This window comes from Notamacropus eugenii, chromosome 2, assembly GCF_028372415.1.
Source record: "Notamacropus eugenii isolate mMacEug1 chromosome 2, mMacEug1.pri_v2, whole genome shotgun sequence".
Taxonomy (NCBI): domain Eukaryota; kingdom Metazoa; phylum Chordata; class Mammalia; order Diprotodontia; family Macropodidae; genus Notamacropus; species Notamacropus eugenii.
In genome coordinates, this window is record NC_092873.1 from 434,163,468 (window position 1) to 434,181,229 (window position 17,762).

Consider the following 17,762-nt stretch of genomic DNA (forward strand, 5'->3'; position numbering starts at 1 on the left):
GGTTGATAATTTTTGGTACTTATTTGTAAGGCTCTCTTAATTAATTGGATGTTTTATTATTTCAAAGGTTCAATAGGTAAAGAAGAAGGCCAAGTTCCCATTAGCATGGTGGATATTAAAAACCTGACAGACAGTGAATTGCAGCAACAGCTTATCAAGCATGGATATGATCCGGGGCCAATAATACGTATGCATACAACAAACAAAAACAGAAATTAGGGACTAGTGAAAAGTTATGTCAGAGAGAGAGATTTAATTTCTCCATCAATAACAGAATCATTATACAGAAAAGGGTTATATAGATGTAGGACCAACTACCTTTAAATATGTGTAACATGACATAAGAAACTGAATAATAAAATTTTACTATCTAATATTTCACTAGACAGTAAACCTTATTTTAATAATTTCAATGAATCAATCAGTAAACATTTACTCTGTGCCTGCTAGTTCCTGCCCTCAAGGAGCTTACAATCTAATGAGGGAGACAGTATGTAAATAAATACAAAGCAAGCTATGTACAGGATAAATAGTAAATAATTAACAGAGGGAAGGCACTAGAATTAAAAGGGAGTAGGGAAGTGTAAGGTTAATGGTGAGTGGGGGGAAGAGTTAAAGATCTTCCCTGCCCATAAATAAGCCTCAGACACCTTTTGTTAATTTCTAATGAGGCACAGGGTCACAAGAGTTGTGCCCTCCAGCCCTGAAAAGAGTATGTATACTCTGAGGTGAGGTTTTACTTTGGAGCTTATATTTTGGAAGAAGGTTGGTGTGCCAAATGAGACTCCAGGTAGCTGTTAAGGAGGCTCCTCCCTCTCCCCCCATTTTGAAAACCCAGATGTTGGTGCTTCTCTCTCTGGTAATGATGTACATGTTGTCTACGGTCAGACAGCTGGAAGCCCTGTCTGTTGGTCTTTCTGTTTGTAATTTCTGTTTGTATTTTCTCTGAAGTTCAGGATGCTGATTTTTTTTCCCTGAACTAAGTGAATGATTTATGTGCTTAATTAAAGTAGATTATTGACCCCTCAAAAGTTGTTCTCCTTTTAGAAAAGCAGATCTAAGAACCTGTACAGCAGGCTCCCCTGTGTATTCGGGGGGTCCTTGCTGTTACAGGAAGGCTTCCTGTAAGAAGGTGGGATTTTGGCCAGAACTTAAAAGAAGCCAGGCAAGTCAGTAGTCTGAGCAGAGGAGCATTCTAGGCATTGAGGACAGCTAGAGGAATTCCTGAAGCCAAGAAATCAAGTGAGTGGAATAGCCAGGAGGCCACTGTCCCTTGATGAAAGGGTGTATGTTGGGAAGTAAAGGGTAAGAAAACTGGAAAGGTAGGAGAGGGTTAGGTGATGAAGGGCTTTGAATGCCAATCAGAGCATTTTGTATTTGCTCCTATAGGCAACAGGGAGTCACTGGAGTCATTGAGTAGAGGGGTGATGTAACTGTATTTGTGCTTTAGGAGAATCACTTTAGTGGTTGAATGGAGGATGGATTGGAGTGGGAAGAGATTTGAGATAGGCATACTAACCAGCAGGCTCTTGTAGTATAATCCAGGCATGAGGTGATAAGAGTGTTGGCAGTGCCAGAGGAGAGAACAAAGATGAGTATATAAGAGATTTTGCAAAGGTGTAATCAACGGACCTTGGCAACACCTTGGATGCTGGGAGGATGGGGGATGGTAAGAGATAGTACAGAATCGAGCATTACTACCAGGTTGAGAGCCTAAAGGACCTGGAGGATGGTGTTGCCCTCTGTAGTAATAGGGAAGGTAGGAGGTGGGGGAGGGTTTAGAGGGAAATATAATGAATTCTGTTTTGGACATGTTGAGTTTCAGGTGTCTATTGGACTTCTAGTTCAAAATGCCTGAAGGGCAGATGGAGATGCAAGATTGGAGATCAGCAGAGATACTAGAGCAGGATGGGTAGATTTGAGAGTCATCAGCATAGAAATGGTGATTAAATACATGGGAGTGGATATCAGCAAGTGAAGTCCTATAGAGGGAGAATAGGAGAGGGCCCAGGACAGGATCTTGTGGGATACCTACTGTTGAAGGTCAGGATCTGGAAAAGAATCCAGCAAAGGAGATTCAGAAAGATTGGTCAGAGAGGTAGGAGAGGAGTCAGGGGAAAGGTGGTATCCCAAAAACCTAGAGAGAAGAGAGTATTAAGGAGGAGAGAGTGGTCAATATTGTCAGAGGCTGCAGAGAAGTCAAGGAGAATGAGGACTGAGAAAAGGCTAATGGATTTGGCAAATAAGAGATCATTAGTAACTTTGAAGAGAGCAGTTTGAGTGGAATGATAAGGTTAGAACTCAGATTGTAAGGGCATAAGAAGAGAGTGAGAGGAGAGAAAGTGGAGGTACCTGCTGTGCTTGGTCTTTTTGAGAATAACTACAAAGGGCAGAATAGGTAGAGGACAACTGTAGGGTTGGGAGGGCAGAGGGAGGTTAGGATGTGTGTAGGCATAGAGAATGAGCCAGTAGACAGGAAGAAATTGAAAATGAGAGAGTAGGGATGACAGAAGGAACAATTTGTTGGAAGAGATGGGTTGGAATGAGATGACTTGAACAAGTAGAGGGGTTATCCTTGATAAAGAGTAAGGCTTCATCATGTGAGGCAGCGATGAAAAAGGATACAGTGTCAGAAGACACTTGGATGAAGGGAGATGAGGAAAAGGGGGTGAAGAAGGAACTCAAGAAAAATGTCCTCCATTTTTTCTATAAAATAAGAAGCAAGGTTTTCAGCTGAGAGTGTGATGAAAAGGGGAACCATGGAAGGTTTGAGGAAGGGAGCAGAGGTTGGAAGAGCTGCTGTGGTTAGTGGGATGGTAAGTTGATAAAGGGTAATTTAAACTTTTCTCTACTTTCTCAGCTTCCACAAGACAGATTAATGAGGATAAACTACTACAGTTTTTGACTGTCTCAAGTTCATCAACAGAACATAATGTTAAGAAGAAAACAGAAGAGCCACACCAGGATCTGGAAAGTGAGGAAGAGGAAGGTATCATGGTTAATCTAAAATTCATATTGTTTTTAATGGATTTGTCCAGAGAAGTTCGTGTATCTTAAAATATTATGCAGACTGAGCTCCCAAATACCAGTTTTCGCTTAGGTCCTCCAACAGGGTCTTGAAAATCAGGGGTCACTTGTTGTTCAAGGATGTGGTCCTACACGGGAGAATTATGCAGCTGTAATCATTTGACATAATTCAAATACCTGAAAAAAAGCTTTTTACTTACTTATAAACTGTATATCATCCTAATGACAATATCAAAATTGGTAATTGATTCCTAAAGCCAAAATCTATTACAAGCAAATTTCGGAGTCCCTTAAAGAAATACAGATTATGTATCTGCTAAAAAGTACACAAGAGAGCTGCACGAACTCAATTTACCTTCCTTTATCTAGACTCTCATACACACTGCCTCACTGTCTCAAACAGGAGCTGCTAGGTAGTCTTTTTTGGAAATCCTGGAATTTGGGGATTAAGGATACTCTTTGGAGTTCCCTGATGTTCACTTGTAATGGCACACCCCCTCAGAAGTTCCACAATTCCCTTGTAGAACCCCCCAGTCCTTAGTAGATAAGGCAAGAGGCCCCAAAGCATACCTTTTGAAGCAATCCAAATTAGGAGCTATGATGGGCAGATGTATGAGAAGAGAGCATCTGACATAATTCCCTATTCCTTTCTGGTTTAGCAAGTAGTGAGAATGCTTTGAGCCACCTAAAGGTCTTTTGCTCTCTTCTTTCTCAGGAAATGGTATTGGGTACTATAAAATCCACTAAATTACATTTGACTCATGGTTGTCCCTCCCACCTCCAGTGAGTGCTATAAATGTGAGATACTGCAGTTATCTCTATGATGGCAAAGCGTTTGGTGACTTGTCACAGTCCTGCATTTTTGGAAACCTTAAAGTGCTATATAAACGTTAGCTATTATTATTCATAAGAATACCTCAGGGCACTATGACAGCCCCTCTAACAACTTTCCACAATAACCAGATAATGGGTACTCAAAATTTCCATTTCCTACAAATAGCAGCCCAAGCAAGCTACTTCTTATCAGTGACCATTAGGCAACTGTTGTTCCATAAAGAGAAGCTATACAGACAATCATTCAGTTTGGCATAGTACCTAAGAGAGAACAGTGATGGGTCTTTGGGACCTCTTCCCATCAGCAGGCCCTGGAAGGCTTGTATTTATTTCTCAATAATGATCAATGAAAAGAATAAACTGTTCTTATAACCCAGTAAGCTAGGACAATTGACCCTTTTAAAAATAATAATCATAATAATCTCATTTTTTTAAACTTGTGAGTGAGGAAATTGGATTTGGTAATTAAGGTCCATTCCTTTGGTAGCTTTCATGTTCTCATCTCAATTTTCATTATGTTTTCTGTGATTTAGAGAATTTTGATGATATCACTTTGGAAAGAAGCATCAAAATCTCACCAAAAAGAACCAGACGACCCACAGAAGTATGTAGCTTCCTGATGTATGAACATTTTACAAATAATTAAGAATGATAAATTGCAAGTCACTCTACTAACGATTAGGAAGAAAAAGTATGTGTTAAAAATGGCATTTTGAGTAGAGTTCTGTTATACAAAGCTAATTCCATGCTCTGGAAGAATAGTCATAGTAAAAATGTCATTCTTATTGTTATTTAAATATACTCTAAACTGGGTATGGTGGTGCCTTCCCCCTGCAGGCTGAGGCTCTTGAATTTCTTCACCTCAAGAGTACAGAGGTAGTATCTGTGCTAGGTCCAATATCCATATGGTATAGCCACCTGCCTGGAGCAGGTTAGAGCACCTATGCTTATCAGTAATGGGATTGGGCATGTAAATGGTCGTTGCATGTCCAGCCTGCTCAAGTTAAAGTTTATTCTCTTTCCCCACCCAAAATTAATTGAGCAAAAAATCCAGTAGAACAGATATAGTCACAAGTTCATGTCTATGAAGCAGTCATACTGTTTAATGGGAAATGTTTGGGTTCAGCATTTGGCCTTTCTACTTGAACTATACTTGCAAAAAGGTTTCAGGTGACTGTGGATTCAAGAAGCTGGAGACAAGTAGCAGTCAAATGAAGAGGAGAGATGGAGATAGATGGAAGGTAGGACAGCAAAGGGGCTGGCAGATTAGTGAAAAACAGAGTAAAAGGCAGACAGTTAGCAGATCCAGGAACCATAAAATGGGCAGTGGAGAGAAGGAAGCTCAGAGACTGGAATATTAGGTACAGTTAGAGTAGAAGTCACAAATATAGGTAGAATTGCATTTATCCTTCCAGATGCTACTGCTTTCACTTATTCCTGATTCTCCATAAGTCAGAGACTCTGAGCTCCACATCCTAAAGAATCCTTACAAACCCACTAATGTATCCCCCCACAAAAAAGTTGTTATTGTTCCCAATGGTTTTTATGTATTACCTAAAGTAGTTACTTCTTCAACATTGCAGAGGATCTGTGATTTCATCAGTATGGGTATTCTCTGGACCAATGCTGATCACAGCCTTTTCATGCTTGAGTGTTCATTCTGATTTGTTATAACTGGAAAAATTTACCTGATGGTTGGGCTTCTGGATAATGGTATCTCTTCTAGCCTGCCTCAAATGCCAGTCTTTTGCCAAATTCGTACCAGAAATCCTTCCAGTTTGATATAAGACTTTTCTGAGCCTACATCTGCTGGCATAACTTTTGAAAAACAGATCACTTCCATGCTACAATGAAGCAACAAAATGGAATATTAATGGAGGTTGCTATTACTTTCTTTCCTTTTTAAAAAATCTACTTAACCATAATCTTAGAGATGGAAGAGATTTCAGATTCAGCTCTTACTCAAATCATGAATATTCTCTAAAATATCTTTAGCCTTCCTGACTGCTAGAAAACCTCTAAAGTTGTGGATTATATCATCTTTCAAACTCATTCCATTTTAGAATATATAATTGTTAGGGTATTTTCCCTTACGTTACTGAAATGTATCCTGTAGCTTCTACCCTTTCGGAAATATTCTGTATTCTGAAGTCAAGTAGAATTCAGTTCAACATTTAAAAATACCTGTCATAGACAAGATGCTGGAATATTTAGAGTAAGTAGTCTCTTGTATGTGCCAACCCTTTGAATATGTAGATCTTGAGTTTTTGCTTCTCCAAACTGAATATCCCCAGTTCCTTTAGTTAGTCCTCTTTGGCATGGTTTCTAGCCCCCACCCCAATCCCATTCTGACTGCATCTTCTGGATAGGCTATAGTTTATCAGTGACGTTTAGTAAAATCCCCTCTCACCCAAACTTAATATTCCACATGACCAGGGGAACTAGAGTCCCTACACTGGACATTATGTATTTATATTAATGTAGTTACAAGTCATGTTAGTTTGGATTCCTCATCATATTTCTGGTTTATTGAGCTCGCAAGCCTTTTTAAAAAATATATTAATTATCTAACTACATCTGCCCTATTCAATACTTGGGCAGTTGATTTTTTAACTCAAGTGGAAAACTAAATTTATCCATTTTAAATTAAATGTTAGCTTTAACTCACCATTTTTTACTGCCAAGATGTTTTTGGATTATTAGTGTATTAGTAGTCACTCCTGGCTTCATATCATTCGCAAGCTTAGTAAATATGTCATCTCTGGTTTCTTCCAAACAATGGACAATACTTTCTGTACATTATAACAATAGGTTCATATTTAAATATAATTCAGATTTATTAAAGTAATTCTGATGTCTTACTAAGTTAATTTAAAAGATATTTTACCAATGATTTGAAAGGGCTCACTAAACAATTTTTTCCAATTATTTAATCCCTGTTCTGCTTTTCAGAAAATGTTTTTCATATAAGTCATCTGAATATATTTTCAGGAGGAACGGCAAACTATGTTGTGAAACTGTCTCAGGTGAAAAAGATGCCTTTTACCTTTCAATTTAAATATATTTTGAATAATCTCAGTTTAAATCAGTAATCTAAAGAAGTAGACAACCGGAAAGGTATGATGGTTTAACAGATTTTAAACCCAATCTTATATGATACATTCTGATTTAATAGAGGACCTTAAGACTTGAGAAGAGATGATAAAAAGCATCTCACTCTTCCTTGCAGAAGTGCAGGAATGTGGGTGTAGAACACTGCCTATACTGTCAGATTATGTTGGCATGTACCATATTTTTACTGAACTACAGTTTTTCTCTTTGTTGTAAAAGATGGCTCTTTGGATAGAGAGGAATATATTCAGAAATGAAAGTTATGTAAAAAATAATATAGCAATACATTTTTTAAAAAATAAGGGACCTTAAGATGTCTGTTAACTGTTAAATTCAAAAGTAGCTACAACTAACTCAAAGATGTTATTTTAAAAGTGATAGTCAAGTGTATTAATATACTTATCTAATGCTGTACACTTCAACTTCTCAAAAAACTCACTTAATCCTCTATCTGCACTAGCTATTGTCCAGTATTATCTAGCCTCTCTTTTGTGACTAACCTTGAGAAAGTCTTCTGACAATCAGTGCCTATACTGCTGTTTCTCATACTCTTTTCTTAACTCTACAGTCTAGCTTCTGACCCCTTCGTTCCACCCATATTGCTTGCTCCAGAGTTACCAGTGATCTCTTAACTGCCAAAACCAATGACCTTCTTTCAATCTCATTTTCTTGATCTCTTTGCAACCTTTAACACCGTTAGTCATGCCTTTCTTGAGGCTCTCATCTTGCTAGGTTTCTGTGACACTACTCTATCCTGGTTCTCCTGAATATCTGACCAATCCTGTTTCCTTTGCTGGATCTTCATCTAGGTCTTCCCCACTAACCCTGGTTGTCCTACAGGGCTGTGTCCTGGGCCCTCTTCTCCTCTCCTTCTGTTCTATTTCTCTTGGTGATCTCATCAGATCCTTTGGATGCAGTTGTCATTTCTCAGATCTACTTATCCAGACCTGGTAATCTCTACTATTACATCTCCACCTGCTTATTAGACATCTCTAATTGGATATTCTGTAGACATCTCACACTCAGCAGATCCAAAACTGAACTCATAATCTTTCCTCCAAAACCTCCCCCCTTGCAGATTTCCCTATTATGATTGAGGATAACACTGTTCTCTCAATCACCCAGACTCACAGCCTCATCTTCACTCCCACATCCAGTCTGTTGTCGAGACCTATCAGTTTTATCTTTGCAACTTACTTAGGCCTATTCTCTCCTTGGATACTGTCAACATCACACTTTAGGCCCTTATTACCTAGTGCTGGGATTGTTGTAGTAGCCTGCTGTTGGTCTGCCTGCCACAAGTCTCTCTCCACTCCAATCTATGTTCCTTTCACCAACAAAACAGATCTTCCTAAAGCCCAGGCTCCCTTACAGTAAACTCCTACTCCATAAATTCTATTGACTTCCTATGACCTCCAGGATGAAATATAAATCTTATTTGGCATCCAAAGTCCTGCATAACCTGACCCCCTCCTACCTCTCCTGTCTTCTTACAACCTATTCATCCCCAGGTCCTCTGTGATCAAGCTTCACTGGCTCCTTGTTTGTTGAACCAGACACTCCAACCCCTTATTTCATGCCTTTTTACTGGCTGTCCCCCAAACCTTGAATGCTCTCCCTCCTCATCTCTGCCTCCTGGCTTCCCTCTCTTCCTTCAGGTCTCAGCTGAAAACCTGCCTTCTGAAGAAGCCCTTCCTGGTCTGCCTCAGTGCTGGTGCCTTCCCTCTGTAGACTGTCTTCTGTTCATCCTGTCTGTAGCTTCCTTGTACCTCGTCGTTTGCATGTTGTCTCTGTCATTAGACTGTAAGCTCCTTAAGAGCAGACTCTCACTTTTTCCTGTAGCCCCACTTCTTAGTCCACGGTGCCTGGCACATAGTAGGTGTTTCATAAATGTTTACTGAGTAGGAAATGGAACAATGCTTAATAATAGTACCTAGAGAAGTATTTTCAATTTTTTGATCAGTCTGGGATCCTCATGTCTCCTAAACATGCCATGTTCTTCCTTACCTCTATATCTTTGCTTTTTAATTCTTTCAGCTTAGAATACTTTCCTTATTCCTATCCCACTACCCAAATACACATGTTCAAAATCTAGCTCTTTGAAGACCTCTGAATATAATACAAGACAATATAATGTAACATAATATAACAACACAATATAAAATAATGTAACTCAGTATAAGGAGGCAGCTAGGTGGTGTAGTGAATACAGTGCTGGATGTACAACAGGGAAAATTCATCTTCCTGAGCTCAAATCTGGCCTTAAACACTTACTAGCTGTGGGACCCTGGGCAAGTCATGTCACCTTGTTTGCCTCAGCTTCCTCATCTGTAAAATGAGCTGGAGAAGGAAATAGCAAACCACTCTAGGATCTTTGCCAAGAAAATCCCAAATGGGGTCATGAAGAGTCAACAACAATGTAACATAATGTAGCATAATATAATATAATGTAATAAAACATAACAATGTAATATAATACATTTCAATATAATAATGGCAAGTATAATATCTCCTCCTAAAAGTATGCATGTGTGTGTGCATTTCAAGGGGGAGAGAGCATTGAAAATGCGAGGTGAGTATAAGACTTCATAATAGCATCATCAAGACCCATGGAGTAAGCCTCTCTGCTTGGCCTTCAAGTCCAGGTAGCCGTCAGTTGGGGAAAGCCCTTGAAATACTTGTGGTGGTGCTGACACGGGCAGCTTTACTCATGTCACCAGGACTCCTCACCCCCAAGTACAGCAGCAGCAATGCTGAGACTACTCAAACCTGCCATCGTTTCTTTCCTCTTCTAGTTTCCAAAAGGAATCGTTGGCATATTATTGGCATTTTAGGGGCAATGTGAATTTGTTCATCCCTATTCATTATTTTTCATCCGTATTCCTCGTTCATCTTTTTGTAGGAATGAATATAATATGGCCATTACCATGGAAACCATTGTGGCAGGCATTATCTATCTACATAATTTCAATTCCAATCCACTGACACTTGCCATTCTGTGTAACTTGTGTGCATCCTCTCATAGGTTTGCCACAGGGAAGTCATGTCACAAGGGAATTATTAGTGGAATGCTCTGACCAGTCACCTGTCATCCTTTGCCTTCTCCACATGACCAGTCTGTCTTTTCTTCCTATCATACATTTTTTTTTTGATATCTTTTACTCCCATTCTTTTTTGAAATTCCCATTAAAAAAAAGAAAAATGCAAAATGGTCCTTAGGCTGGTACTATCTCCTTCTGCCACCACATTCATGGTGGCTGAAGGGCAGGATTACATACAGAGATGCTCAGAATCCTGGTTCTTAGATTGTTGATAAACTTCAACTTCACAGTTGCTACTCTAGATGTGCCATAATTTATCCAATGACCAGTGTAGACAGAAGGCTGGAGGAGGTACCGGTCTTGGCATTCTCACTATAAATGAAATCAGAAGAAAGAAGAACATTGCAATCAAATGGGGATGGCTCACAGGTGCTCCTTGGAAAGAAAGAGTTTGGTGGAGTTAATTTTATTATACACCCAAAAGCGATAAGAAATATTAATTCATGAGATACTATATGAAAAAAACCCACAAAAATAAATATAGTTTATGCACCAGTATCAGTTATTGAGGCTAAAGAAGAGAAATTTTATGACAATTCATTAAGATCCTTCAAAGTCAATCAATACAGACTTTGACAGTTGGTAACTTATAGGGGGAAGATGGTAAAAATTATATGGGAAATCATGGCTCAGGAAGAAGGAATGAGAAGACAAAAACTTGTAAGATACACAGAAGCCTCATGAATATTTCCTTTTAAAAAATGGTAGGCGCAGGATATGGGAGCATCAAATAAAATCACCAACAAGAAATTAAATAGATTGCATTTTAAAAGCAGGGAGGAGACTCATTATTGTTGTGAGTTATTCCTTAATCAGCTCGCTGTGTATATCTTTTTGTTGAAGTAAAGATCAAAATAAGGAAAAATCAAGAAAAAATCATAACAAGAAAAGGATATGCAGCACAACTGAAATAATTCAATCCTGAACTAAACAACTAATTGACAAAAATAGATGATGGACAACAGAAATAACATTGAAATGGATTATAATAATCTTATATGGAAAGTGTTATTTTGTTTTGTTCGGACATGAACTGTGATTTCAGCAGTACAAGGAACTCCTGGGGAATACTTTCTTCTATCAGTACAGATCTGGACTTTGAGACCTACACAAGTGATGTTATGAGAAAAAAGAGGTTTTTTTCTTTTTTAAACTAAATCTGTGATTTCGTTGGTATTGAGAGCTCCTGGTAAGTAAAATCCCACCACAATTGCTACTTGTCTTTAGAGTTGGAGAAGAGGAGCTAATATATAATACGTATCTTACTTATATTTTTCTTTTGTTTTTTTTGGAGGCAATGGGGTTAAGTGACTTGCCCAGGGTCACACAGCTAGTAAGTGTCTGAGGCCAGATTTGAACTCAGGTCTTCCTGACTCCAGGGCTGATACTCTATCTACTGTACCATGTAGCTGCTTTTTCATGCTCACATTTTTCACTTCAGTGGTTTTCATGTGGCTTTAGAGAGTTCAGGACAAACATCTTCAATTCTCTTCTGTTTCCAATTCTAGTCTTGTATTCACAAATGAGATCATTCATAAGATGAAGACTAGATGTATGGTTCTTTACAAATTTGCAGTACTGGCCCAAAAATCCAAGAAAGTCTCTAAGGTTCTTTGGACATGGGCAGTTGAGGAATTGTCCTGTCTTCTCTGAATCAGAGCTCACTCCTTGCTGAGAGACTGTATAATCCAAAAACTTCGCAGGAGTTCTGTAAAACTGTCCTTGATTGACAGCTTCAAAACAGCATATTCCAGGTGATCTAAAATGTTCATCTGTCTTTCCCCATGTTCTTCTAGAATCTTTTCAAAGACATTGAGATCATCTAGACACACCAACATGTCTATATAATTCACTTCTTTATAAACTGTAGAAAAACATTAAGTGTCATCAAGATGGTTTTCAGATTACATAAAACTAGTAAAAATGGAATAGATGGAAACTGTCTTCTCTTTACCTTCCTCTGCCTTAGGTATCTAGTAGTATGTACTGTGCAGATCCAATAAGAAAAACCACTGGGTTCATAACACACAATCCAGGACATCTTATAGTCTTGGAATGGTAATCCACTTGGGTTCTTTTGTTAAAATTCTGTTAGTCTACTCTACACACATTCATATTTTATTCTTTTTCTGTACTACCACCACAGGTGAAATCTATGGACTGCTGGATTTTGTGACGATAGTATTAATCAATAATCTGCATATGATCTTAGGATTTGTTGTCCTTAGACTGTACAGATGTAACAGTAGACTCTTCAATTTTGAAAAATCAAATTATTCATTTTGTTCTAGGTTTGAGACTTTCTCACACCATAGTAATTCGTTGCTTGACTGATTCAGATATAAATTCTGCCTTTCTCAGGAGGACATAAGTCCTTTCTTGAGAATATTTCTGACTTGGGCCTGTGGGTTACCTATAAAGTGGGAGGTCTACACCCAATATTATCTGTAGGTAAAAATCTTTTCCTGACTTAATTAAGTTCCTCATTGGTTTATAAACTGGTAAGCTTTCTCTCCACTAGGGCTTTCACTTTTTAATTCTGCTTCTTCTCTTTAGAGGGAGAAATAGTGATCACTTTCCCTATAATCACTGTATCAGGAATTTTTGAATGATCATCTATATCTGTTACACCACAAAAAAAAATTTACAAAATAGACTGAAATTTATATTAATCACAACATATCTCCCCAAATCTTATTAGCTCTTTTCAATGTTTTTTATAATATTCTTTTTTCTTTCCTTTTTTTTTTTTTACATTTGGGTCTACCCATATAATTACCCATTTGTATTTTTTCACATTTGTATTATTTCACATCACTTTTTTAAAATTTTGGCCTCAGTTTTGTTCAAATCTTAGTTAAAATTGTATCCTGTAAATCAATAGTGCTAAATAAAACAACCCAATGTGAAGTCCTATACAACAACAAATCAGTAAAGAAATATGCTAATGCAATCAATAACATGCAGTGCTATTATGGAGCTATATAGAAGCTATAACCAACAATTAGCACATGAAAAGGCAAACAGTGTCAGTGAAATCAGTGCTACATACGACTAGGCAACAATATTATCAATAGTACATAATTTTAAGTAGTGTGTATTATCAGCAGAGCAATACCCCTGTATGTAACAGGCATGATTCCTTAATAATCCATAGCATTCATATTCACAGTGTACTTGGAATCCAATGAAAAACTGGGTAATCATGAGAGAGTATAATCCCAGAGAACAGAAAGATTTTTTTTAAAGTATTACTCAGTAGTAAAAAAAAAAAAAAAAGTCATCATGAAACATAAAGAATTAGAATATAAAGAAAATTTATTTTTTCATTAAAAATAAAATATAAAAATATATGACTAGGGAGCCAAGATGGCGGAGTAGAAAGACACACATATGCAGGCTCTCCCCACACAGCCCATAAAATACCTGTAGAGAAGGACTCTCAACAAATTTTGGAGCAGCAGAAGAGGAGCACAACAGAGTGGAGGAGATTTCCAGCCCAGGGTGACCTGAAAGGTCCACAGGAAACACTGGTTGCACCCGATGTGGAACAGAGCCCAGCCCAGCCTTGAATGAGCATCGTGGCGCAGCTCTGGGAGGAGGACACCTTGGGAGCAGAATCTCCAGTCGAAGCACCAGCGGCTCACAGATCCCTCAACCTACAGGTGCCAAAGGTCAGTGACGGGGTGTTTTCAGCTGGCCAGGAAGGGAGAAGGGCCTTCCCATAGCTCTGGCCTCTGAGGCTGCAGAGGCCACATCTGGCTGGTGGCAGCAGCTTCCACAGCAGCCCCTACAGCAGCCCACATGCATTGTTGGATCGTAAAACCCAGGGGGCACTGAGCACCCCATTCCTACCTCAGCCCTGCGTAGAGGCCCTGAGGGAGCTGATCTTTATCTCACACTGAATGGTGGCCCTGCCCCCACAGCTTAACTGAATCTCAGCCCCCCAGTGCTAGCTTGGTGGAACTGGAGGTCAGGTGGCTGTGGAGAGGAAACTGCTAAGATTCTGGGCACAACAATCTCTTCCTGCTCCCCAACCAGTGTACATGCTTGACTGTGCCATCTTGGAGGAACTGAGATTTTACAGATCCCCAGAGTATATCCTACTCTTTTTTTTTTTTTATTAAACTTTTAACATTTATTTTCACACATTTTTGGGTTACAAATTTTCTCCCCTTTTTTCCCCTCCCCCCCCCCCCCCCCCCCCCCCCCCCCCCGATCCAAGCTTTCTAATTGCCCCTGTGACCTATCTTCTCTCTCCTCTATCCTCCCTCCCTGCCCTTGTCTCCGTCTTCTCTTTTGTCCTGTAGGGCCGGATAGCTTTCTTGACCCCTTAACCTGTATTTCTTGTTACCCGGTGGTAATAACATTACATTTGGTCCTAACACTTTGAGTTCCAACTTCTTTGGCTCCCTACCTCTCTACCCCTTCCCCTTGGAAGACAGGCAGTTCAATATAGGCCATATCTGTTTAGTTTTGCAAATGATTTCCATACTAGTTGTGTTGTATAGGACTAACTATATTTCCCTCCATCCTGTCCTGTCCCCCATTACTTCTATTTTCTTATGGTCCTTTCCCTCCCCATGAGTGTCGACCTCGTATTGCATTCTCCTCCCCATGCCCTCCCCTCTATCCTCCCCCCCATCCTACTTGTGCCCCTGTCCCCCACTCTCCTGTATTATGAGATAGGTTTTCCTATCAAAATGAGTGTGCATTATATTCTTTCCTTTAGTGGATTGTGATGAGAGTAGACCTCATGTTTTTCTCTTGCCTCCCCTCTTTATCCCACCACTAATAAGTCTTTTGCTTGCCTCTTTTATAAGAGATAATTTGCCCCATATAACTTCTCCCTTTCTCCTCCCAATATTTCTCTCTCACTGCTTGATTTAATTTTTTTTTTTTTAGTATGTGATCCCATCCTCTTCAATTCACTCTGTGCACTCTGTCTCTATGTATGTGTGCATGTGTGCATGTGTGTGTGTGTGTGTGTGTACTCCCACCCAGTGCCCAGATACTGAAATGTTTCAACAGTTATAAATATTGTCTTTCCATGTAGGAATGTAAACAGTTCAACTTTAGTAAGTCCCTTATGATTTCTCTTTGCTGTTCGCCTTTTCATGGTTCTCTTCATTCTTGTGTTAGAAAGTCAAATTTTCTTTCCAGTTCTGGTCTTTTCATCAGGAAAATTTGAAAGTCTTCTATTTCATTGAAAGACCATTTTTTTTCCTGAAGTATTATACTCAGTTTTGCTGGGTAGGTGATTCTTGGCTTCAGTCCTATTTCCTTTGACTTCTGGAATATCCTATTCCATTCCCTTCTGTCCCTCAATGTAGAAGGAGCCAGATCTTGTACTATCCTGATTGTATTTCCACAATACTTGAATTGTTTCTTTCTAGCTGCTTGCAATATTTTCTCTTTCACCTGGGAATTCTGGAATTTGGCCACAATGCTCCTAGGAGTTTCTCTTTTTGGATCTCTTTCATGCGGTGTTCTGCGGATTCCTTGAATATTTATTTTGCCTTCTGGTTCTAGAATCTCAGGGCAGTTTTCCTTGATAATTTCATGGAAGATGATGTCTAGGCTCTTCTTTTGATCATGGTTTTCAGGTAGTCCCAGAATTTTTACATTGTCTCTCCTGATTCTATTTTCCAGGTCAGTTGTTTTTCCAATAAGATATTTCACCTTATCTTCCATTTTTCGAATCTGCGCGGTATGTTCTGAGATATCTGTCTTTCTCGAAAAGTCCAAAGCTTCCATCTGTACCATTCCAGATTTGAGAGATCTATTTTCTTCAGTAAGCTTTTGAATCTCCTTTTCCATTTGGTTAATTCTGCTTTTGAAAGCATTCTTCTCCTCATTGGCCCCTTGCACCTCCCTTGCCAGCTGAGTTAGGCTAGTTCTCAGGGTGCCAATTTCTTCAAGATTTTTTTGGTTCTCCTTTAGCAGGGAGCTGATCTGTTTTTCATGCTTCTCCCTCATCCCTCTCATTTCCCTTTCCAGTCTTTCCTCCACCTCTCTAACTTGATTTTCAAAATTCCTCTTGAGCTCTTCCATCGCCTGAGCCCATTGGGTGGGCTGGGACACAGAATCCTCGATTTCTGTGTCTTTGCCTGATGGCAAGCATTGTTCCTCCCCATCAGAAAGGAGGGGAGGAAGTGTTTTTTTCTCTGCGATAAAGTACCCTTCAATAGTTTTATTTCTTTTCCCTTTTCTTGGCATATTCTCCACCTAGTGGCCTGAACTCTGAATGTTCTCCTCACACCCACCTCGCCTCCTACTCCTCCCAGCCAGCGTTTGGGAGGACTGAGATTCAAATGCTGCTTCCCGCCTTAGGGCTTTTGGCGGGGGCAGGGCTGTTATTCAGTGTTAAATTAAGTTCAGGTGGTCAGGGGCAGGGCCGCCTCTCTGGCTCAATTCCCTCAGGCGGTTTATGCACAGACCTTCCACAATGGATCCAGGCTCCCGCTCGCTTGGGGATCCGCCATCCGCAGCCGCCTCTGGAGCCCTCTTAGGACTGTGCCTCTCAGAGCCGCGGCCGCCGCCGCAGGTCCCGGCTGGGCTCCGTGTCTGCAGCGCGAGGGACCTTTTGCGAGAGGTTTGCAGGTCCCTCTGTGGGTGGGGGGACCAGCGTGGCCGCTGGAGATCCCGTCTCGCAACCCTCTCGGATCTGCTTCCCACGTTGTCGCTGCCGCGGTAGGGCTGCTCTCTGCTTCTCGCCCCGGCGCCCAGTCCGCGTTGCGAAGGGCCCCCTGCGAGAGGTTTGCAGGTCTCTCTGGAACAGAAATCTCCCTCGCTCCAATATTCTGTGGTCTCTGGGTGCAGAATTCGCCCTGGGTTAGTCCCCTCTGCCGTTCTGTGTTTTGTGGGTTCGGAGCTATGTGTATGTGCGTCTTTCTACTTCGCCATCTTGGCTCCGCCCCCAGTATATCCTACTCTTGACAAAGGACCCCAAAGTCAAGTAACTGGTTGGGAAAGTGCCCAAAAAAGGGGAAAAAAATAAGACCAGAGAAGGCTACTTTCTTGGTGAACAGATATCTTCTCCCATCCTTTCTGATGAGGAAGAACAATGCTTACCATCAGGGAAAGACATAAAAGTCAAGGCTTATGTATCCCAAACATCCAAAATAAATACTCAATGGTCTCAGGCCATGGAAGACCTCAAAAAGGATTTTGAAAATCAAGTAAGAGAGGTGGAGGAAAAACTGGGAAGACAAATGAGAGAGATATAAGAAAATCCTGAAAAACAAGTCAACAAGGAGACCCCAAAAAATGCTGAAGAAAATAACGCCTTTAAAAATAGGCTAACTCAATTGGCAAAAGAGGTTCAAAAAGCCAATGAGGAGAAGAATGCTTTAAAAAGCAGAATTAGTCAAATGGAAAAGGAGGTTCAAAAGCTCACTGAAGAAAATAGTTCTTTCAAAATTAGAATGGAACAGATGGAGGCTAATGACTTTATGAGAAACCAAGAAATCACAAAACAAAACCAAAAGAATGAATAAAATGGAAGATAATGTGAAATATCTCACTGGAAAAACAACTGACCTGGAAAATAGATCCAGGAGAGACAATTTAAAAATTATGGGACTACCTGAAAGCCATGACCAAAAAAAGGAGCCTAGACATCATCTTTCATGAAATTATCAAGGAAAACTGCCCTGATATTCTAGAACCAGAGGGCAAAATAAATAT

The 17,762-nt window shown here is 39.9% G+C and overlaps 1 protein-coding gene across 1 annotated transcript in view; it reads left to right on the top strand.

The window, feature by feature from the left end:
- Positions 1 to 17,762, top strand: part of LEMD1 (LEM domain containing 1) — a 50,948-nt gene that overhangs the window by 5,469 nt on the left and 27,717 nt on the right. Inside the window, exons 4-6 of the mRNA XM_072648053.1 lie at positions 68 to 187; positions 2,861 to 2,989; positions 4,395 to 4,465. Of these exons, the coding sequence (XP_072504154.1) occupies positions 106 to 187; positions 2,861 to 2,989; positions 4,395 to 4,465 (282 nt within the window). The 5' untranslated portion in view covers positions 68 to 105. The remainder of the gene's footprint in view (positions 1 to 67; positions 188 to 2,860; positions 2,990 to 4,394; positions 4,466 to 17,762) is intronic.